The sequence below is a fragment of the Marmota marmota genome, unplaced genomic scaffold, assembly GCF_001458135.2.
Source record: "Marmota marmota marmota unplaced genomic scaffold, marMar, whole genome shotgun sequence".
Taxonomy (NCBI): domain Eukaryota; kingdom Metazoa; phylum Chordata; class Mammalia; order Rodentia; family Sciuridae; genus Marmota; species Marmota marmota.
In genome coordinates, this window is record NW_025999960.1 from 12,428,208 (window position 1) to 12,446,303 (window position 18,096).

Below are 18,096 nucleotides of genomic sequence, written 5' to 3' on the forward strand. Positions count from 1 at the left end.
AACAAGCAGCATAACCTTTATTTGGTGATACAACAGATAAAGAGTGTCTCAAAGTTTTGAACACTAAATTTTACGTATGTGATAATTTGTTTCTATCTAAGCAATTTATTCAGATATGTGCTTTAAAAATACACATTAGGAACCCTGCAATTGGTATGTTCTGTTTAATATTAGAAATATTTTTCATGGTAATACATTATTTAACTTTCTATAAGTAAGGGGGAAAGTCATAAAGATCATATTTTATTTTTTAGTCTGACAGAATAAATGTATTATATATATATATATCTCTTCCAAAACCAGTGCACTTAGAAATTTCTAAATTATGCACTCCATTATTCTAATCAAAAAACTGTACATCTTCCAGTATCCACACTATAACACAATCCTAATAAAAATGCACATTCTTTAAACCCTTTCCTCTCCCTTGAATTTGCTTTATTTGGGTTTGGGGGGTTGGCTATATAAGTTGCAGTGCAGAACTATATTTATTTAGAACAAAACATTATATCCTACATTAAAAAAAATAATTTTATCAAAACCAAATTTCAGTCACAGTTATGTATGATTTTCAGTTAATGGTACATGTTGAAATTGCACTTTGCAGATATCTTGATAATGTCCTTTATAGCGCTCCCCATTTCAGCCTATGTTTTTTTCAGTAGACACAGGTTCCTCCAGAGTTTTCTTTTGGCTCCCCTTCCGTGAATATTTGTATTTGTCTACATAGGCTTTTACCAGATTTGCCACTTTAGTAGAATTTACTTCTCCACTCTTACTATGACAAACCTAAGAGAAAAGGGGGGGAAAACTTTTTTCATGCTTAAAGGGATTAAAGCAAAATGGAAAGTTTTGTGAAAATAAATAACCCCCAAAGAGATAGTAATTTTCATGTTTCATCTCTCACATGAACTTATTCAAAAGGTAAAAAAGCAGACAAGAATTAGTAGGAGCTAGCTTTTATTAATTAAATTTAAACATTCCTCTATTAAAATAGAGGTGGTTCAAAACAGTATGCCCAGAACATCACTAAAGCTATAACTTACTTTATCTACTGCTTTCCGTACAATCTCTTTATATTCTTCCTTGGTGATATCTTTATTTTGGTAAAATGGTTTAATAGCCAATTTTACCTCTTGTGCTGCTTTTTCTTGAATTTGCAATTTCTGATGAGAAGAAAATGTATAATTATTAGCTACCAATCACATACTTTCAAAGATTTCTTTAAAAATATAAAATTGAAAACACCACACACCAACATTTTTACAAAAAAATTCTTAAAATATTAGTATGACAAATACAAAACAGTAAATAACATGTGTCAAATATTGATTAAAAATAGTTATGTAATATTACCAGTAATTCACTGAGCATCAACACATCTAGATAGAACCCTTTAAATAATAATTGAATTTAAGACTACTAATAATAGTTTCCCTTCACCACTGTACAACAGAAAACTGATACTTTTTTCATCTTTATCATATATAGAATTATGTAGGTTGCTCTCAACTTTGAACTTGCCTTGTCTGTCTTCGAGCTATCTGCGCTGGCTTCCACTGTAACACTTACTTTGCTTTCTGCCAATTTTACAGCAGCATTAGAGGCTTTGCTGTGACTTGATGACGAAGTATTACCAGAACTTGGTCCCTGAACTGTTCCCATATTTCCTGGGGCTGCTGTCGGAGCAGGCAAGACTGGTGTACTCATGTTATTACCTACATGAGAAGCACTAGGAATACCCTGTTTTAAAGAGTTATCATCAGTTAATGGATTACTTATAGTCAAAAGAAGTCTATTAGTCATGTATTAGAAATAACATTAAAAAACACAAAAATGATTCAAACTTAGTACTTAAACACAAAGATTCAAAATATGAGAAATGCATATTTCAGATCATTTATATATACAGAGCTGTTTCAAGAAAAATGAATAACATTTTTAAATGGTGCCTTATTTAAATATGTCAAGATGACTTTTAAATTATATATGTGTATTACAATGTTCTCACAGCAACATAAATAAGCAAGGAGAAAAACAGCATTTAAAGAGGTGTATCTTTCTGCAAGACTCTTCAGAAATATTAATTAAATATTAAATATTAATTAATTAAATATTAATTAATATTAATTAAAGTAAATGCCCCTACTTAAGGACTGATGTTAAATGGCCTGAAGTGTAAGTTCACAGAAAATGATAATAAGAAACCAATTCTAAAATCTCATTTACCTACTCTTCCAACAAAATCTTACTGTCATGATTCTAGAATTTCTAAGGTAGATATAAAACTATAAGCAACACAATCCAAAATTATTCAGATTTTCTCTCACAAAGGTATTTCTTCCTGTTTAGCATGGTGAATTCATGAAAATGAAACATAGATGTTAATTGGTAACATTGGTTAATTATCTAGCATTTGTCCAAGCATCATAATACAAGCCTGATCACAGTAATCACTAATTTCCACCACCCAGTACCAAAAATTCAATTAAAATAGGGAAACATTTTAAAGCACCTTTTACTCTATTCTAGTTTGACTCATAATTTGGTCTCATTTCCCACCTCTTGGCAGTACTAGAAATTGAATCTAGGGCCTTGTGCATGCTAGGCAAGCACTACCACTGAGATATTCCCCAAACTTGCAATCCTCCTGCCTAGGCCTCCTGAATAATGGAATTACAAGCATACACCACCACAACTGGCATTATTTGTCTTCTTAATCTGACAAAGACCCTGTTGAATATAAATAATGGCATACATGTAGCTTGCATGTTCAATTAATTTTCCTACTTAGGGACTGGTGGCAGAAGTGTTGAAAAGAAAATTAAAAAAAGGGATTATGAAGGTTTACCAGAAATAAACAATTGTTTCTAGATGCCAAGAAGCCCTTCCTTAAATATTTGCCCCCAAGAGCTAAAATATTTATAATGTTGATATATTATATAATATTTATGTTGATAAAACTTGAGCTCCTAAAAACATACCTGCAACTGCTTTCCATCTGGCTGTGAAGCAATGTAGCTGACTTGTTGAGATGGAGGGGGAGGGGGTGGTGGTGGTGGCAGTCCCTGAGTTACACTGGTAGGAGCAGCTACCTGCATGAGAGGCACTCCTGTGTGGAGATGCAAGGGTAGCTGGGGATGAATGTTAAATGGATTGCGTTGGATGTTCATCAAAGGGGCATGAACACCCATTGGATATGGGAAGATATTCATAGGCTGGTGTGCACTCATTTGTTGTTGCATTACGTTCATTTGTGGTTGCATCATATTTATAGGTAGCTGAGAACCATCAACTTCTTGGTTTGTTTGGTCTTTTACGTTAGAATCTATCAAAAGAAAAAAAAACTTGTGAAAAAAAAAAAACAAGTTACAAATCTCTTCAGAGAAGCAAAGAACCAACGATTACAGTAAAATTAAGTAGCAAAAGACTCCAGTATACCAAAACCAATATCTAATTATTTAATCCTGTCATATCTAAAATAATGCAGAATGGTTTTCTAATTAAAAGAAAATGTCCAAAACATAAGTTCACATAACATACATCAACAGCAACAAAGAATCAGTAATTCAAGAAGCTTACTAGTTAAAAAACGTTATATAAAAATTGATTACTAAATTACAAGTAAGATCAATTTTTAATATTTTGAACTGTTTTTTTCTTTCATGTCCATCACAAGGAAAGATAAAAATTAGAAGAATGACTTATTTGTATGAGAATAATGATCAATAAAAATTCAAATGTGCACATTTGAATCAAATGTTAATAGAAGTTAATTCCCAAACACTTCTATGTAGTAAACAGTACATAAATATTTAAGACACTAGCAAACAGCAAAATTTGGAGACTGTGTGGGCTTTAAAAATAAATACTGACATATATTGTGTGTATGTGTATGTGTGTGTGTATATATATATATATATACATATATGTATATATTACATATATATACATATATGTAATGCAAAGTGATTTATAAACTAGGGTTCAGCTTAACATTATAAAAACTATAAATAAAGATCATTTCAATTCATACCAGTATTACATTTAAAACCTTTTTCTTCAAGTAAAATACTATCAACAAGTAAACAATATGTTACCCTGTTCAGTTGTTTCCTCTTCTTGTCTCATCCATCCAGACTGTGGACCTGAAGAATTCCTCCCTCGTCGTGAATAATAGTTTTGTACATCTGCTGGCAGAGTCTTTCTCACAGCCCAACTAGATGCAGATGTCCACCCTGATCTATCAGCTGGTGTATCAAATGAGAACTCTTGTTCATTTTTCCGCTTATAGGGTGGCTGTTCCATGTACTTGAAAGAATCATTCCCTGAACTATTTGAATTCCCTGAGAGGGGTTTTCGGTTTTGCCACCTATTTTCATTCTGATCTGTGTAGGCAAAACTACCTCTGTAAGTGCCTCTGCCACGGTTACCTCTACCACGGTTAGACATCCAACCTGAACCAAAGTTTTTATTCCAAGAATTCCCTGAATTTTCATTTCTATTTTCTTCCCAGTGGGAATCTTTCAATTTTTCTGAATTTCTGGTCCTTGGATCAGGCCCAGAATTAATTTTTTCGGTTACCCAACTGGGACAGTCATTTCTATGTTTGTCAGAATTTGGATCATCAGCATCTGAACTGATATCACTTTTTTCTTTTCTAGTATTTTCATTCTGCTTCTCTGGGTCATTCCTTCTGTACCGATCATTTCCTCGTGGACATCTCCAACCATCATTTGTCCATCTTTCCTTCCACCGGGGAGAGTAGCTATCTCTTTCATTTCTACCAAATGATGAACTTTTACTTTTTGTTCTAGACCGTAATGGCGACCTAGAACGAGATCTGGACCTGGACCACCATCTAGTTCTTCTTTCTCTATCACGATCTCTCCTCTGTCCATCTCTATCATTTTCTCTTTCTCTGCTCCTGGACCTCGATTTTTCTCTTGAGGAAGAATCTTTCACTCTTGACTGTGATCTTTGGTTCTCTCTAGAAATATCTCTTTTGGGGGACAGTGATTCAGATCTTCTGCCTTCCCTGGCACTATCTCTTTTTGGTGACCGAGACTGAGAATGCCTCCTTTCTTTTGTCATATCCTTTTTAGGGGACTGAGAACGAGATTTTTTCCGTCCTCTAGCAGATTCTTTCTTAGGAGATGGTGATCGAGACTTCCTGCTTTCGTTTCCAGTATCTCTTTTGGGAGATGGAGACTGAGACCGCTTTTTTTCTTGTGTAGAGTCTTTGTTAGGAGACCAAGTAGTAGATGGAGAATGAAATCGTGATCTCCGAGTACGAGGCTTTTTGGCTTTATCTGTTATATCTAATGAGCTTTCAGATGGCTGAGATCCAGTTTCAACCTTTTCATTAACAGGATCTGAAGACGGCATATTTTCAGAAGAGTGTGCCACAGAAGTTTCATTTAATTGTTTAGTATCAGCATTTACAGATGATTCAATTTCAGATTCATTTTGGTCACTGCAAAATGAATCACACTCCATGGGTATCATTTCATTATCATCCTCACCGAAATGTTTCTGTATCAGTTCTATGTGTGTGTTGGGCAATTCTAGAGATGTAGGATGTTCAACAAGAGATTCAGTATTTTCTTCTAAAGATTTGTCTGATTTGGTGTTAACGTCATTTTTTAATAAATTATTTTCAGAGTCTTTAATACTACCCGAATTTTCATTTTGTGAAGTATCACATGTTGCAGCTATTACTGCATCACCAGTTTCAACATGCCTAAGTAACTGAATCTCTGTGCTCTCAAAAGATTTCCTGTCTGCTGTTTGTATAATTTCACCATCAGAAGATTCTAACTTTGGGTTCACTACAATCTCTTCTGTTTTTACTGAAGAATCATTATGATCAATAATTACTACTACAGGACTTTCTACTATGTCTTTATTAACCACTGACTCTGCATTCTCAAGTTTCTCATCTAGATGGAGACTAAACACAGATTGGTGTATTTCAATTTCAGATCTTGAACATTTAAGAAGATCATTTGGAGAATGATCTGAACCTACAACTACCTTTACCTCTGATTCTGAAGATTCAGATATCTGGTCTTGATTTTCCAAAGGATCACTTCCTTTTTCAAAAATATCTTTAGAAAGCTCACTTTCTAAACACAAAACTTTACCTTCCATACCTGAACTCTCAAGTTTATTTTCTTCCTCCTCTCCAACTAGCACAGGAGCATCTTGAGTAGATTCAGAATACGAAGGTTCCTTTTCCTCTACATCATGATTCTTGCTACATTCCTCACTTTCTTCTATTTGTTCACTATAGCTTTTCAAACAATTAGCAGACTGATTTTCTACATCTGTCTGCAAAGAACAAATGTCACTACTTTCTACATCTGATTGCTGTTCTTTCTCTAACACAGGTGGTGTGTCAGATTCTGCTGTTTCTTCCTCTACTGAATCACTAGAAGATGATTTTTCAGGGGGAGGTATAGAACTCCGGAGTTTCTTTTTCAGTATAGGTGGTTTTCTTCCTCTTCTTACAGGCTTCCGTTTTGGAGCTTGTCTTTGCTTTTCTGACTCAGCTGGAGAGGAAACACTTACAGAAGCATTACTATTACCTGGGGCATCACACCCAGAATTACTTGATACTGGGGATCTCTGAGACTGACTGACAGTCTCAGCTCTTGTATTACGTGTAGATCTTCTTGTAGGAGTTGCTGTTGCAGGTTTTCGTCTTGATCCTCTAGTATTTGATGTGCTAGAAGTCTGCTTCTTTTCTTCTCCTTCCTGGGTATGTGTCAACGTGCATCCCTTGATAGAAGTACCTGATAAGATGGGGAAACAATTAAAAATGTTTTTAAAATGTTGCAAAAACTGACAGTAGGTTTAGCTTAAGTTAATTTTAGTATGAGTGGGCAATACAGTGAAAAAATACTTGTGAATCAAATTATAAATAAATGAATAGTTACTAACATCTGAGTAATGCAAGATTTCGTCAGCTTTTAGTAATGCTATTGAAATAAGTTATAACTGTACTTGAATCCATGTGGGCAATTTAACATGGGGAAAAAAGTAAAATATGCTTAGTCAGATACTATTTGTTTAATGAGCTGTTACTATCTAAGCAAAAAGAAAAACTGTCAAGTTAGCAATAAGTAGACAAAGACTCAAACTGCTTCTTCACAAATAATTTATATACACTACTTCTAAAGATCTATGGTTTAAATACTAAAGCCCTAAACAGAAAGGAGACTTCTTGTCCCTTCCCCAAAGCCTTGAAGTTGTAATTTCTAAAAACTCTAAAATAAATTTTCTAGTTGGAACCATTTTTTCTTTCCCCCAGTACTAGTCTCACCACACATGACAGTCAAGAATTCTTCTACTGAGACACATTACTAGACCTTTTTTATTTTATTTTGAGAAAAGGTCCAAGTTGCCCAGGCTGGCCTGGAACTTGCAATTCTCTTCCCTGAGTCTCCCAGAAAGCTGAGATTACAGACATGTGCCACCACACCCAGCTTGGGACAGATTTTTTTTTTTTAATTGACAGATAAAGATGTATGTGTATACTGTGTAGAATATTCTGAAGTATATATATACTGGGGGATGACTAAATCTAGCTAATTAATTATACATTATTTCACAGTTATTATTTTTGTGCTGAGAATACTTTGTTATCTATTCTTGGCATTTTGGAAGATTATAATATATTATTAACTATAGTCCCCTTGTTATACTCAAGAGCTTTTGAATTTATTACTCCTAACTCAAATGTTGGATCCCTTAACCAACATCTCCCCGGTACCACCCCAAAGTACCACCCCAGCTCCTGGAAACCACCATTCTATTCTCAGCTTTATGAAATCAATTGTTTCAGATATCACATGAGTGAAATCACATGGTATTTGTCTTTCTGTCTCAGCTTATTTCACTTAGCATAATATCCTGCAGGTTCACCCATGTTTTTGCAATGACAGGATTTCCTCCCTTTTAAATGGCCAAATGGTCCGTTGTGTGTTAAAGTCATGCATGCAGATATGTATGTATATAGATAGTGGACATACTCACATGCATATATACACTCTAAGTTGGAATGATTTTCAAATCAAGTCACTGTCCAATTATTAAGTAAATATCTAAAGTTGTTATAACTTACTATAACTTATTTTAATTCATTGACATTCAGATACCTATGAAATTGGAAGAAGCTAATAATAATACAAACAATAATTATTTTTTAAAATACAAAAAAGTTTCACAAACTTTACCAAAATTTTCTAAAGATACGGTACTTGTTGGAAAAATAGTTCGTGGCAACACGGAAGAAATGAGAGGAAGAACTTCTGTTTCAATATCCCAAGGTATAAAACCAATTCTGAAAATTCAAAACAAAATAGATATTTGTGTTTAAATTCTTTATAAAATTAGACCAGTAATCAAAAACTATTAGTTCTCCAGATCTGGTTAGCAATACTAAAATAAACTTTTTTGCCCAAGTAACTAAAAATCTAACTTCGAGATTATAAATTGCCCAAAGTTGGCCACCAACTGGCTACAAAGAAAAAACATTGAAAAAGCACATTTGCATATTTTTTCTGTTACATGAATGTAAAGAGATGAAAGCAACTTAGTACAATCAGATAATTCTCTTGCAAATAATACTGTCAATATTTTTTCCATATTTTTATTGGCACATTATAGTTGTACATAATGGTGGGATTGTGTGTTACACATATTCATACATGCAGAAAATAAAATTTGGCCAATATCATTTCCAAGAATTTCACCGTTCCCTCCCCTTTTACCTCTCCTGTTCCTTTTCCTCTACTCTACTGATCTCCCTTTGATTTCCCTGAGACATCCTTCACCTCCAACTTTCTTTTCTTTCTTCCTCTCTAGCTTCCACATTTGAGAGAAAACATACGACCCCTGACCTTCTGAGTTTGGCTTATTTCTCTTAACATAATGGTTCTACCCATGTTCCTGCAAATGACAATTTTATTTTTCTTTATGGCTCAATAAAACTCCATTGTATACCCCATTTTCTTTATCCACTCATCTGTTTATGGTCACCTAGGCATTTTCATAATTTGACTATTGTGAATTGTATTTGTCAAGATTTTGTTTTAGTTTTTGTTTTTCTAGTCCACTCTGCACATAAACTTGGAAGTATATCAACATAAAATAAGATGCATAGATTTTTTTTTTTTCTTTTTGGTACCAGGGATTGAACTCAGGGGCACTTCAGCCACATCCCTACCCCTATTTTGTATTTTTATTTATTTAGAGACAGAGACTCATTGAGTCGCTTAGTTATCTCCCCATTGCTGAGGCTGGCTTTGAACTCTTCCTCCTGTCTCAGCCTCGATTACAGGCGTGTGCCACCACATCCAGCTAGATGTACAGATCCTAAGTGTAGAGTTTGGTGACTTTCTCCCAAAGTATATGTATAACCACGAGCCCAATCAAGAAATAAAACATTTCGATCTCTCCAGAAAGTTCCTTCAAGTTCCTCTGCACCATTCTTCCTCTTCGAGACAACCAGTGAATTAAATTTCATTGCTCTATTATAAATCCTTGATGTAAGGATGATGTCTCTTCAAAGTTCTCATTCTCAGTATCCCTATCAACCAGTGAAGACCTTCCCCCCTCCCCCAATTTTCTTAATTTAAATCCAATCTACTTCTCAAGCTCCTTTTTCTTACTCATTATATTTAATTTAGTTCTCCTAACAAAAGACTATCTTACTCATTATTAGATGACATTCTGAAGAGGAAAAAAACTAGAAAAACAATATGTAACTTGCATATGTACAAAAACATACAACTGTAAGGAAAGATTTCAGAGTATACATATTTGAACTTCCTAATTTTACTTCTATTTGCATGCCATCATCATTCCTTGAGGGAAAAGGTCCTATACAGACCTATCTTACAGTGACAGATAAAATAAAGTCACAATGTTATAGGGAATAAATATGATTTATTTTTTAGGGAATAAATATAAAACTCAGGCAGAGCCCTTAAACTGTAGGTGGGAGCTTGGTTTATGTATGTAGCATGTGGAACTATACTAGTAGCTCCACAACTAAAACTAAAAACAATGAACTAGATTACAGAAAGTCATGAATGCCAGAATAGACTAGACACTTGATTAAACAGTTATTTAGAACATTTTTGAGAAGGAAATATATTTAAACAATTCAGCAAACTAATGGTAAGACTGAAATGTTGAAAGAATAGAGGAAGGATGACAAATCTAAATGTTTTTATTATTAATGAATCTTAGTAGTCTGATCCTGTTCTCCTTTAAGTGAAGCTAGCATATAAGTATGTAACTTATTACTTCCCAAAGGGTCCATTAAATTATATATTCATTTGGCATTTTAAATACCTGTTTAACTTACACAAAATTTCCTCAGGAAGATAACTATCAAATAAAGCTCTCTTATAGTTAAATTTTAATGATAACTTGTGTGCATGTTAGCATATAAACACCTGAGTAAACATCTTTTTTTACCTTCCAATTCCAGGCAGTGCATCAGGAAACCATGACAATTCCAGTTCCTGTCTCTTCTGCCTAATCAATGCACTGATTTCACTGACTTCTATAAATTCTGTACTAAAAGATAAATTTAGATCTTCATCAGAATTCCAAAAATAAAAATTTGGAGTAACAATTGATTATCCCAAGAATAGCAGTAGTTTTTATACCAAGCATTATGGATCATACTTATAAGCATAAAAATTATTTTCCTATTATAACACTTTCAAAATAAACTCACTCCTGGGGCTGGGGCTGTAGCTCAATGGTAGAGCATTTGCCTAGCATGTGTGAGGCACTGGGTTCAATCCTCAGCACCACATAAAAATAAATAAAATGATAGTCCATCTACAATTAAAAAATATATATATTAAAAATAAACTCATTCCTAAAATAAGAAAGAAACTTTTTTTTTTTTAAACTGTGGATTGAACCAGGGGCACTTTACCATTGAGCTACATCCCCAATACTTTTTTATTTTGGGACAGGGGCTTGCTAAATTGCCCAGGCTAGTCTCAAACTTATGGTCTTCTTGCTTCATCCTCCTGAGTCTCTGGGATTAACAGGCATACACCACCCACAACTGGCAGTAAGTAATATTTACATATTGTAAATCAAAATTATATTTAATTGAATCCTAAAAGCGATGCTGTAATGCTTAAGCTGCACAGTTTTTGTTTTTGGTTTTGTACTAGGGACTGAACCTGAACTCAGGGATGCTTCTGAGTTACATCTCTATTATTTTTTGACACAGTGTCTCACTAAGTTCTTTAGGGCTTTGCTAATATGCTGAGGATGGCTTCAAACTTTCGATTCTCCTGTCTCAGGCTCCCAAGTCACTGAGATTAAAGTGTGCGCCACCACACCCAGCAAGGTACAGACTTCTTAATTGTTAATGTTAATTAGGTGTTAATTCAGCCTAATAACCCCAGTAATGAGAGAAATTCTAGGTATTGTACTTTCCCACTTTAAGTACACAACAAAAGAAAATAAAGGAGGTTACAATTACTACAAACAAAAATGGGTAATAGTTTGGCTTTTGGAAAGGCTACTCAGATCAATTGCTTCTGTGACACTTTGTCAAGGTCTAAAATTAAATCATACAATCTCACCTTGTTGGTTTAACTGATTGTTTGTATATGATTTTAAAACCCCAATTTAATCTTTAAATTACATAAATATCTACTGAGCATCTATATACCAGTCACTATGGATTCAAAGATGACAACTTCTCTAAAGAGTTCCACTTCATTAGGTACTATTCCCACAACGTAACAAATACCTTATAGGTTTCCCCATCAATTAACATGATTGTATAGAACAACATCTTATTAATGATAACAAAGTCCACAGACATACACAGGCATTGCATAAAGAACAGCTCACAAAAATATCAGGTTTTCTCTTTGCTAGAGCCAGTTTGGTAAAAGAAACAAAAAACAAGGTGAGCCTTCATAATCCGTATTGAGCTCAGAGTTAAATTCCCACCAAGTTCATTATAATGATTAAAACATCAACTAGAAACAGCACAGATTAAAAGAAGAAAATACTAACCAGTAAGCTCTATAGGTAAAAGAAGATTCTCCAGTGTGACTACTAGAAGAAAACATATTGGAGAAAAAATTTCTGTAGCAATGACTTGCACACTGATTTGATCTTCGAGGCTAGAAATGTAAAAGGTAGTTAGTCAAACAGGAAACAAAACTACTTGCATAATAAGTACTTAATAGTCAACATAAAATATTTTTACATCTGAGAAACTAGAGTTATACAGTATATAACCATAAAGTGTTATTATCTAAGAAAAACTTTTTTTGGTGGTGGGGGACACCAGGGATTGAACCAAAGGGCACTTAACCACTGAGCCACATCCCCAGCCCTTTTCATTTTTATTTTGAGACAGTGTCTTACTAAGTTGCTTAGGGCCTCACTAAGTTGCTAAGGCTGGCCTTAAACTTGCTGCCTTCCTGCCTCAGCCTCCAGAGTTGCTGAGATTGCAGGAGTGCACCACCACACCCAGAAAAAAAAAATTTTTTTTTATTTCAACAAACCTTATTTATCTTTATTGCTGCATTTTTCTTTCCTCTCACTTTACTGTATGGAGAGATTCCTGTACAAAAACACAAAAGGACTTAGTTACCTTAATTTTTATTTTAAAAGGCTGTAAACCTTTGATACTGGCAAGAGAAAGTTAAAATATGTAGAAAAGCTGCATCTGTAATAATAATACTTGAATTTACATACTTTCCAAAATGCTGTTTTTATCCCACCCTCTTCCCAACCCCCATAATAGGGACTGAATCCAGAGCTTTGCACATGGTAGGCAAACACGAAGCTAGATCCTCAGTTCTTTTTAAGACAGGTTCTGGCTGTTACCCATGCTGACTTTGAGATGTGTGATCCATTTGCCTCAGTCTACCAATACTCTCTAATCTTGTTAACTCACAGAGATAAGGAAAATATAAAAGATCACAATAAAGAAAACTGCTGGGCTGAGGTTGTGACTCAGAGCTCTTGCTTAGCATGCATGAGGTACTGGGTTTGATCCTCATCACCACATAAAAATAAAATAAAGATATTGTGTTTACCTATAGCTAAAAAATAAATATTTTTTTTTAAAAATGCTATACTCAGAGTATATGGCTATTAAAATTCTAATTGACATATCCTGCCCTGTGCAAAATTTCATCTTATAACAAAAGATATATACTGAGATTGCAGGAATACACCACTACGCCCAGTCAAACTATTAATAATACACTCAATATTTATTTTCCAGTTATTACCTAAAAAATAGTACTGGTGAGCTTATCTCAAGTAGGAGCTGACCAGAGGAAACTGAGGCCATTTCAGGTCAACCTTTAATTACATTTAGCCACTGATAAAGGAGTCAAGTAAGTATTTCCCTTTTTACTCAAACTTTAAAGAGAAAACCATGATGTTAACTGAAATAGTTTAGCAGTGTTGTTGGCTTCATTGCTTATGGCTTATTTTTTGTGGATATTAATTTCTCTCTTTTGGTACCAGAGATTGAACTCAGGGACATTTAACCACTGATTCACATCCCCAGTTCTTTTTATTTTTTATTTTGAGACAGTATCTCACTGAGTTGCTTAGGCTGGCTTTGAACTCATGATACTCCTGCCTTAGCCTCCCAAGCCACTGGGATTATAGGTGTGTGCCACTACAACCAACTCCAGATATTAATTTCTACAAGTACTTCCACATTAAGAAAGACAAAGGAAAGATTCAATTAACCACAAAATTATATTAACATTTTTATAAATTACTGTTCTTTACCAACAAGCATCTGTTATTAGTCATCTAATATATTTATGGTCTACAATAAACTGCTGCAGATATGTCACTGCTATCCCTCAGAATTCTGAGGAAAGCCTACAGTGCAAACACCAATTGTCTTTTAGTCTTCAATCCTGTTTGTTTCACAAAGGATCTATTGACGTTTTCTCTTAAGATCTTATGTATTTTTCAGTTTTCTTGTTAGTCCAGTTAGTAAGAGCCTAACAGCATTCTAATTTCCTTTTAAGTTACTATTCAACAGCTGTCTGGTTTAGAGATATTATCCATCTTTCACACACATCCCACCCACAACTGCTGTTAACAAATATAGTGTATACCCTGGGCAAGGGAGCTGGCTGCATTTCAGGATACAAATGCTACTGTACCATCTGATGTATATCTTAAAGATGATACAAAGGTTTTTATAAAGTTCCTTAGGAAGCCAGGAGTAAAAATTGTATCCAGTTACATTCTTAGGAAATAATCATTTTTGTTCAGCTATATACAGAATTGTTGTTCTCTAGTTATGCAGTATCATTTATGCCCTAAGAGTGATGAGTTGTTTTGATTCACTCAAAACTTAATGAATATATATTGTTTACATAGCATTATTTCACTTGGAAACCTATCCAATGAAGCTGCTATTAAATTAAATGCTCTCTATGGAAAGAATGGTTAGTTTGGAGCCAATATTAAGAACTAAGCAGCTCCAAGAACAATCTCCAAAGCATTCATTACTATTGAATTTCTATAAATTATGGTTGCTTAGAAATCATTTCACAAATCTACCCTAAATCTAAAACTAAATCTAAAGTCATGTCACTGCCTTTACACAGTAATGTGCCTTTTAATTTTTATGAAAAATAAAGGAGTAAAACAGCACTTTAAAGAAAAACTGCAGAATTACCCACTCTTTATTTCTGCTTACCAAGAGCACTCATCAAATCCTTTGCCTGCTTCTTCTAATATTCACTTCTACTTCTAAATAACAACCTTATAGTATTCTACTTTGATTATTCTGTTTCACATATTTCCTATTATTTTAACTGTGAAAGAGAAAGACTTTTTTTCTCTTTATAATACTGCATATACTCCTCTAGCTTATCCCCTTTGCTGCCTTCACTGTCCATCTTATTTGATATACAATATATCAACATTTGATATAGCAGTATTATATTATTATAACTTACAAACATTAATCACAGCTGAACCACGAGTTTTCCCTGAGGTTAATAATTGCTGTTTTTTTCTTTACCTTTTTTTTTTTTTCTATATTACCTACCATTAATTCAGCTAACTCCACGACAAAAGTATAAATCTCTTAGTAGATTCAAACACATCAACTCATCCATCACTTTTGTTTCCCAACTCTCTTGGAAATACTCTTCCTTATTCCTGCTCCAGTCAGAACTTGAAACTCTCAAAGCTGCTGTTCAACAGTCATTCTGGACTGTTCTCTGAAATTGTGATCAGCTGCTTTTTCCTGGGTTGGAATTCATTTTCTGAATCTCACATTGTTCCTTCATTTATTTTCTCACTTATATACACCCTCCAAAGAATTGAGAAGGGGTGCATAAGAATTAATTTTTGAGCTCTTAATGTGTTTGAGAATGTCTTTATTCTTATTTTGTCCTAACAATTGAGAGTTTGGCAGGCATAATGGAACTTTCTAGGTTACTGATTATTTTCCCCATAATTTTCAAGGCACTACTCCAATGCTCCAATTGTTTTTCACATTCTTACCCCTGGCATTCTGTATGTGGCCTGTTTTTGCCCCCTTTAGACTCTTAGGATCCTGTTATCCTCAGATTTCTTGAATTTTATAAAGCATTTACTATAGTTCTTTCCTCATTTACTAGGTATCATATGATTTATTTTTATCTGGACACCCAATTTTCTTTCCAATTTTTCTTTCTGTAATTCCCTTCTCAGATTTTATTATTCAGTATTTTATCTCTTAGATAAATACTCTATTATCGCTTTGGCTTTTGGTCCTACTTTCTGAGACTTCCCCATTACTCCTGTTGAAATTTTAAATTTCCATTACATATTTTTACTTTCTAAAAGCTTTTTTAAAAATTGTTTTCTTTTATATCATTCATAAAATATCCCTTCTTTATCTCTAAGTAGATTCACTTTTTAAAGTTTTTCCTATTTCCCAGCATGGATTATAGCCCATTAGGTTCCTTTTGTCCCTATTGTTATTTCTATTATATTGACTCCCTTCATGTATCTATGATCATCAATTGTTTGTGGGACATTAAAATAGTAATTGAAAATGGTGTGGGTGGGGGTGGGAGGCAGTCAGAGACTTTCAGCCAATGAGTTTCATTGTGGGATGATCAAGCAGATATCCAGTTAAGCCTTTGGGGCAAGTCAGTATCCCAGAAGATGCTGATCTCCTATTTGAGGGAATAATTGTCAGTGCTCTGGAAGTCTCCCGACTTCATTTAATTTCCCTTTTTATTGTTTCTTCTATCTTCAACTGTGCTGAAGTTTAATCTAATTCAATCCTCGCTACAGAATTCAATCCTTCAATTTTTGGGTAGTTCCATTCCTCTACCTTGCTCAGACAACAATATGAAGAATAAACTGCCCTTCTAAAACCTGTGAAAGCATCAGGGCACAGTAGTGCACTCCTGTAATCCCAGCAACTTGGAAAGACAAGGCAGGAAGATCACAAGTTCAAGACAACCCTTTAAAAAAAAAGGTCGGGGATGTAGCTCAATGGTAAATCCCCCCCCCAGCCCCCCGTACCAAAAAAAAAAGAAGACAGAAAAATGTTAACCAATTCTGGTTTGGGGCCCCATCCCGCATCTCTGCTTTCGGAGATAATGGAGACCTCCAAACCTGAGACTTCTAAGTTTCTGCGGAATGTGAACTGACATTATTCTTAACTCCACTTTTCCTATGAAAGGTTTGGGTTTCTGCTAAAACAGTTTGCCATGCTCCTGGTAAATCAATTTCAAGCTTCTTTTGAGGACATCTCTTAAGTGCTGCCTCCTCTCTCTCCAGTTCTCTTGTCTTCGTAAATTAAAATTTTTCTTATTCCATTATTGTCGATTTAGTAAAGTACTGGGAGGGATCAGAGGATTAAATAGCTATGCTTACCTGGAAGTTTGTCTTATTTAATTCAGTATATTTTCAAACACATTTCATGAAACTATTAATTCCAAAAGATGTTTAATAATAATACCCTTTTATAAAGTATAAACCAATATTATAAAGGCTCTGAGCTAAAAGCCCAGGACTTAGCAGGCACTCAATTAAAGTTGTAATTAATATTTCCAAAGTTAATAAAGACATAATTAAATAGATCTAGCATGTACTTAGAGAATTACTACATTAAGAAATGCATAAAAGGAGGACATTTTTGTACACATCAATTATAAATAATTAACCCAAATCAAATTTAATATTCATTTCAATAAACAAAGAGTTGAACATCTCTAATCAAAAAATTCAGAATCTAAAACTTTTTGCATGCTGATACTGATGCTCAAAAAGTTTCAATTTTTGGAATATTTAAGATTTTGTTATCCTGGCATTAGAAATGTTCACCCAATTAAGACTATGCAGGCATTCCAAAATTCCCAAACTCTAATAAAATCTGAAACAGTTCTGGTCCCAACATTTCAGATAACAGCCACTCAACCTTTATAAATGTAGATGCAAAAGAAGTATAACTCTGCTGTTTGGTATAATGAAAAAATGAAAAAGACATTATTAATAAACCACCAACAGGTTTGCCATGTAATCTTTCACAAAAACTCTACTGAGGCACAGTAACATCTTTGTTATATGAGGAAACTAAATGAAAGTTTGTAATTTTACTAGAGTCCTGGGTACTTTAATGAAAAATCTAGTATAAAACTAAAGTTGCTTGACTTCCAATAAAATCATGCATTAGGACTGTTGAAGTTTTCACTGATATACTACTATAATTATGGGCTATTCTAATAATTTCTAATACAGAAATAAGAATTTCACAATTTAATAAGCTGTATTCATTAGTTTGAGTAGCTTATAACAAAAATAGATAACTTCTGGTATAAAGTCACATACCTATGTTTAAAGAATAGTTTATCCCAATTCAAAAATCTAAGAAATTAAAGATGCTAGCTGGGTGCAGTACTGCACAACTATAATCCCAGAAGCTCAGGAGGTTGCGAGAGGAGAATCATAAATTCAAGTCCAGCCTCAGAAACAGCAAGGCACTAAGCAACTCAAGTGAAACCCTGGGAAGGAAGGAAGGAAGGAAGGAAGGAAGGAAGGAAGGAA

At 34.1% G+C, this 18,096-nt stretch overlaps 1 protein-coding gene across 3 annotated transcripts in view; it reads right to left on the reverse strand.

The window, feature by feature from the left end:
• Scaf11 (SR-related CTD associated factor 11) overlaps positions 1–18,096 on the reverse strand; it is a 39,720-nt gene continuing 21,624 nt past the window's right edge. Inside the window, exons 6-14 of one of the 3 annotated variants that reach the window (XM_015493245.2) lie at positions 12,567–12,625; positions 12,070–12,179; positions 10,492–10,593; positions 8,241–8,347; positions 4,101–6,797; positions 2,985–3,328; positions 1,573–1,743; positions 1,047–1,166; positions 1–789 (exon numbers count right to left, since the gene is read on the reverse strand). In XM_015493245.2, the coding sequence (XP_015348731.1) occupies positions 643–789; positions 1,047–1,166; positions 1,573–1,743; positions 2,985–3,328; positions 4,101–6,797; positions 8,241–8,347; positions 10,492–10,593; positions 12,070–12,179; positions 12,567–12,625 (3,857 nt within the window). In that variant the 3' untranslated portion in view covers positions 1–642. Of the gene's footprint in view, positions 790–1,046; positions 1,167–1,524; positions 1,744–2,984; positions 3,329–4,100; positions 6,798–8,240; positions 8,348–10,491; positions 10,594–12,069; positions 12,180–12,566; positions 12,626–18,096 lie in introns of all 3 variants that reach the window. The other 2 variants (XM_015493244.2, XM_015493243.2) reach the window with 2 other exon arrangements.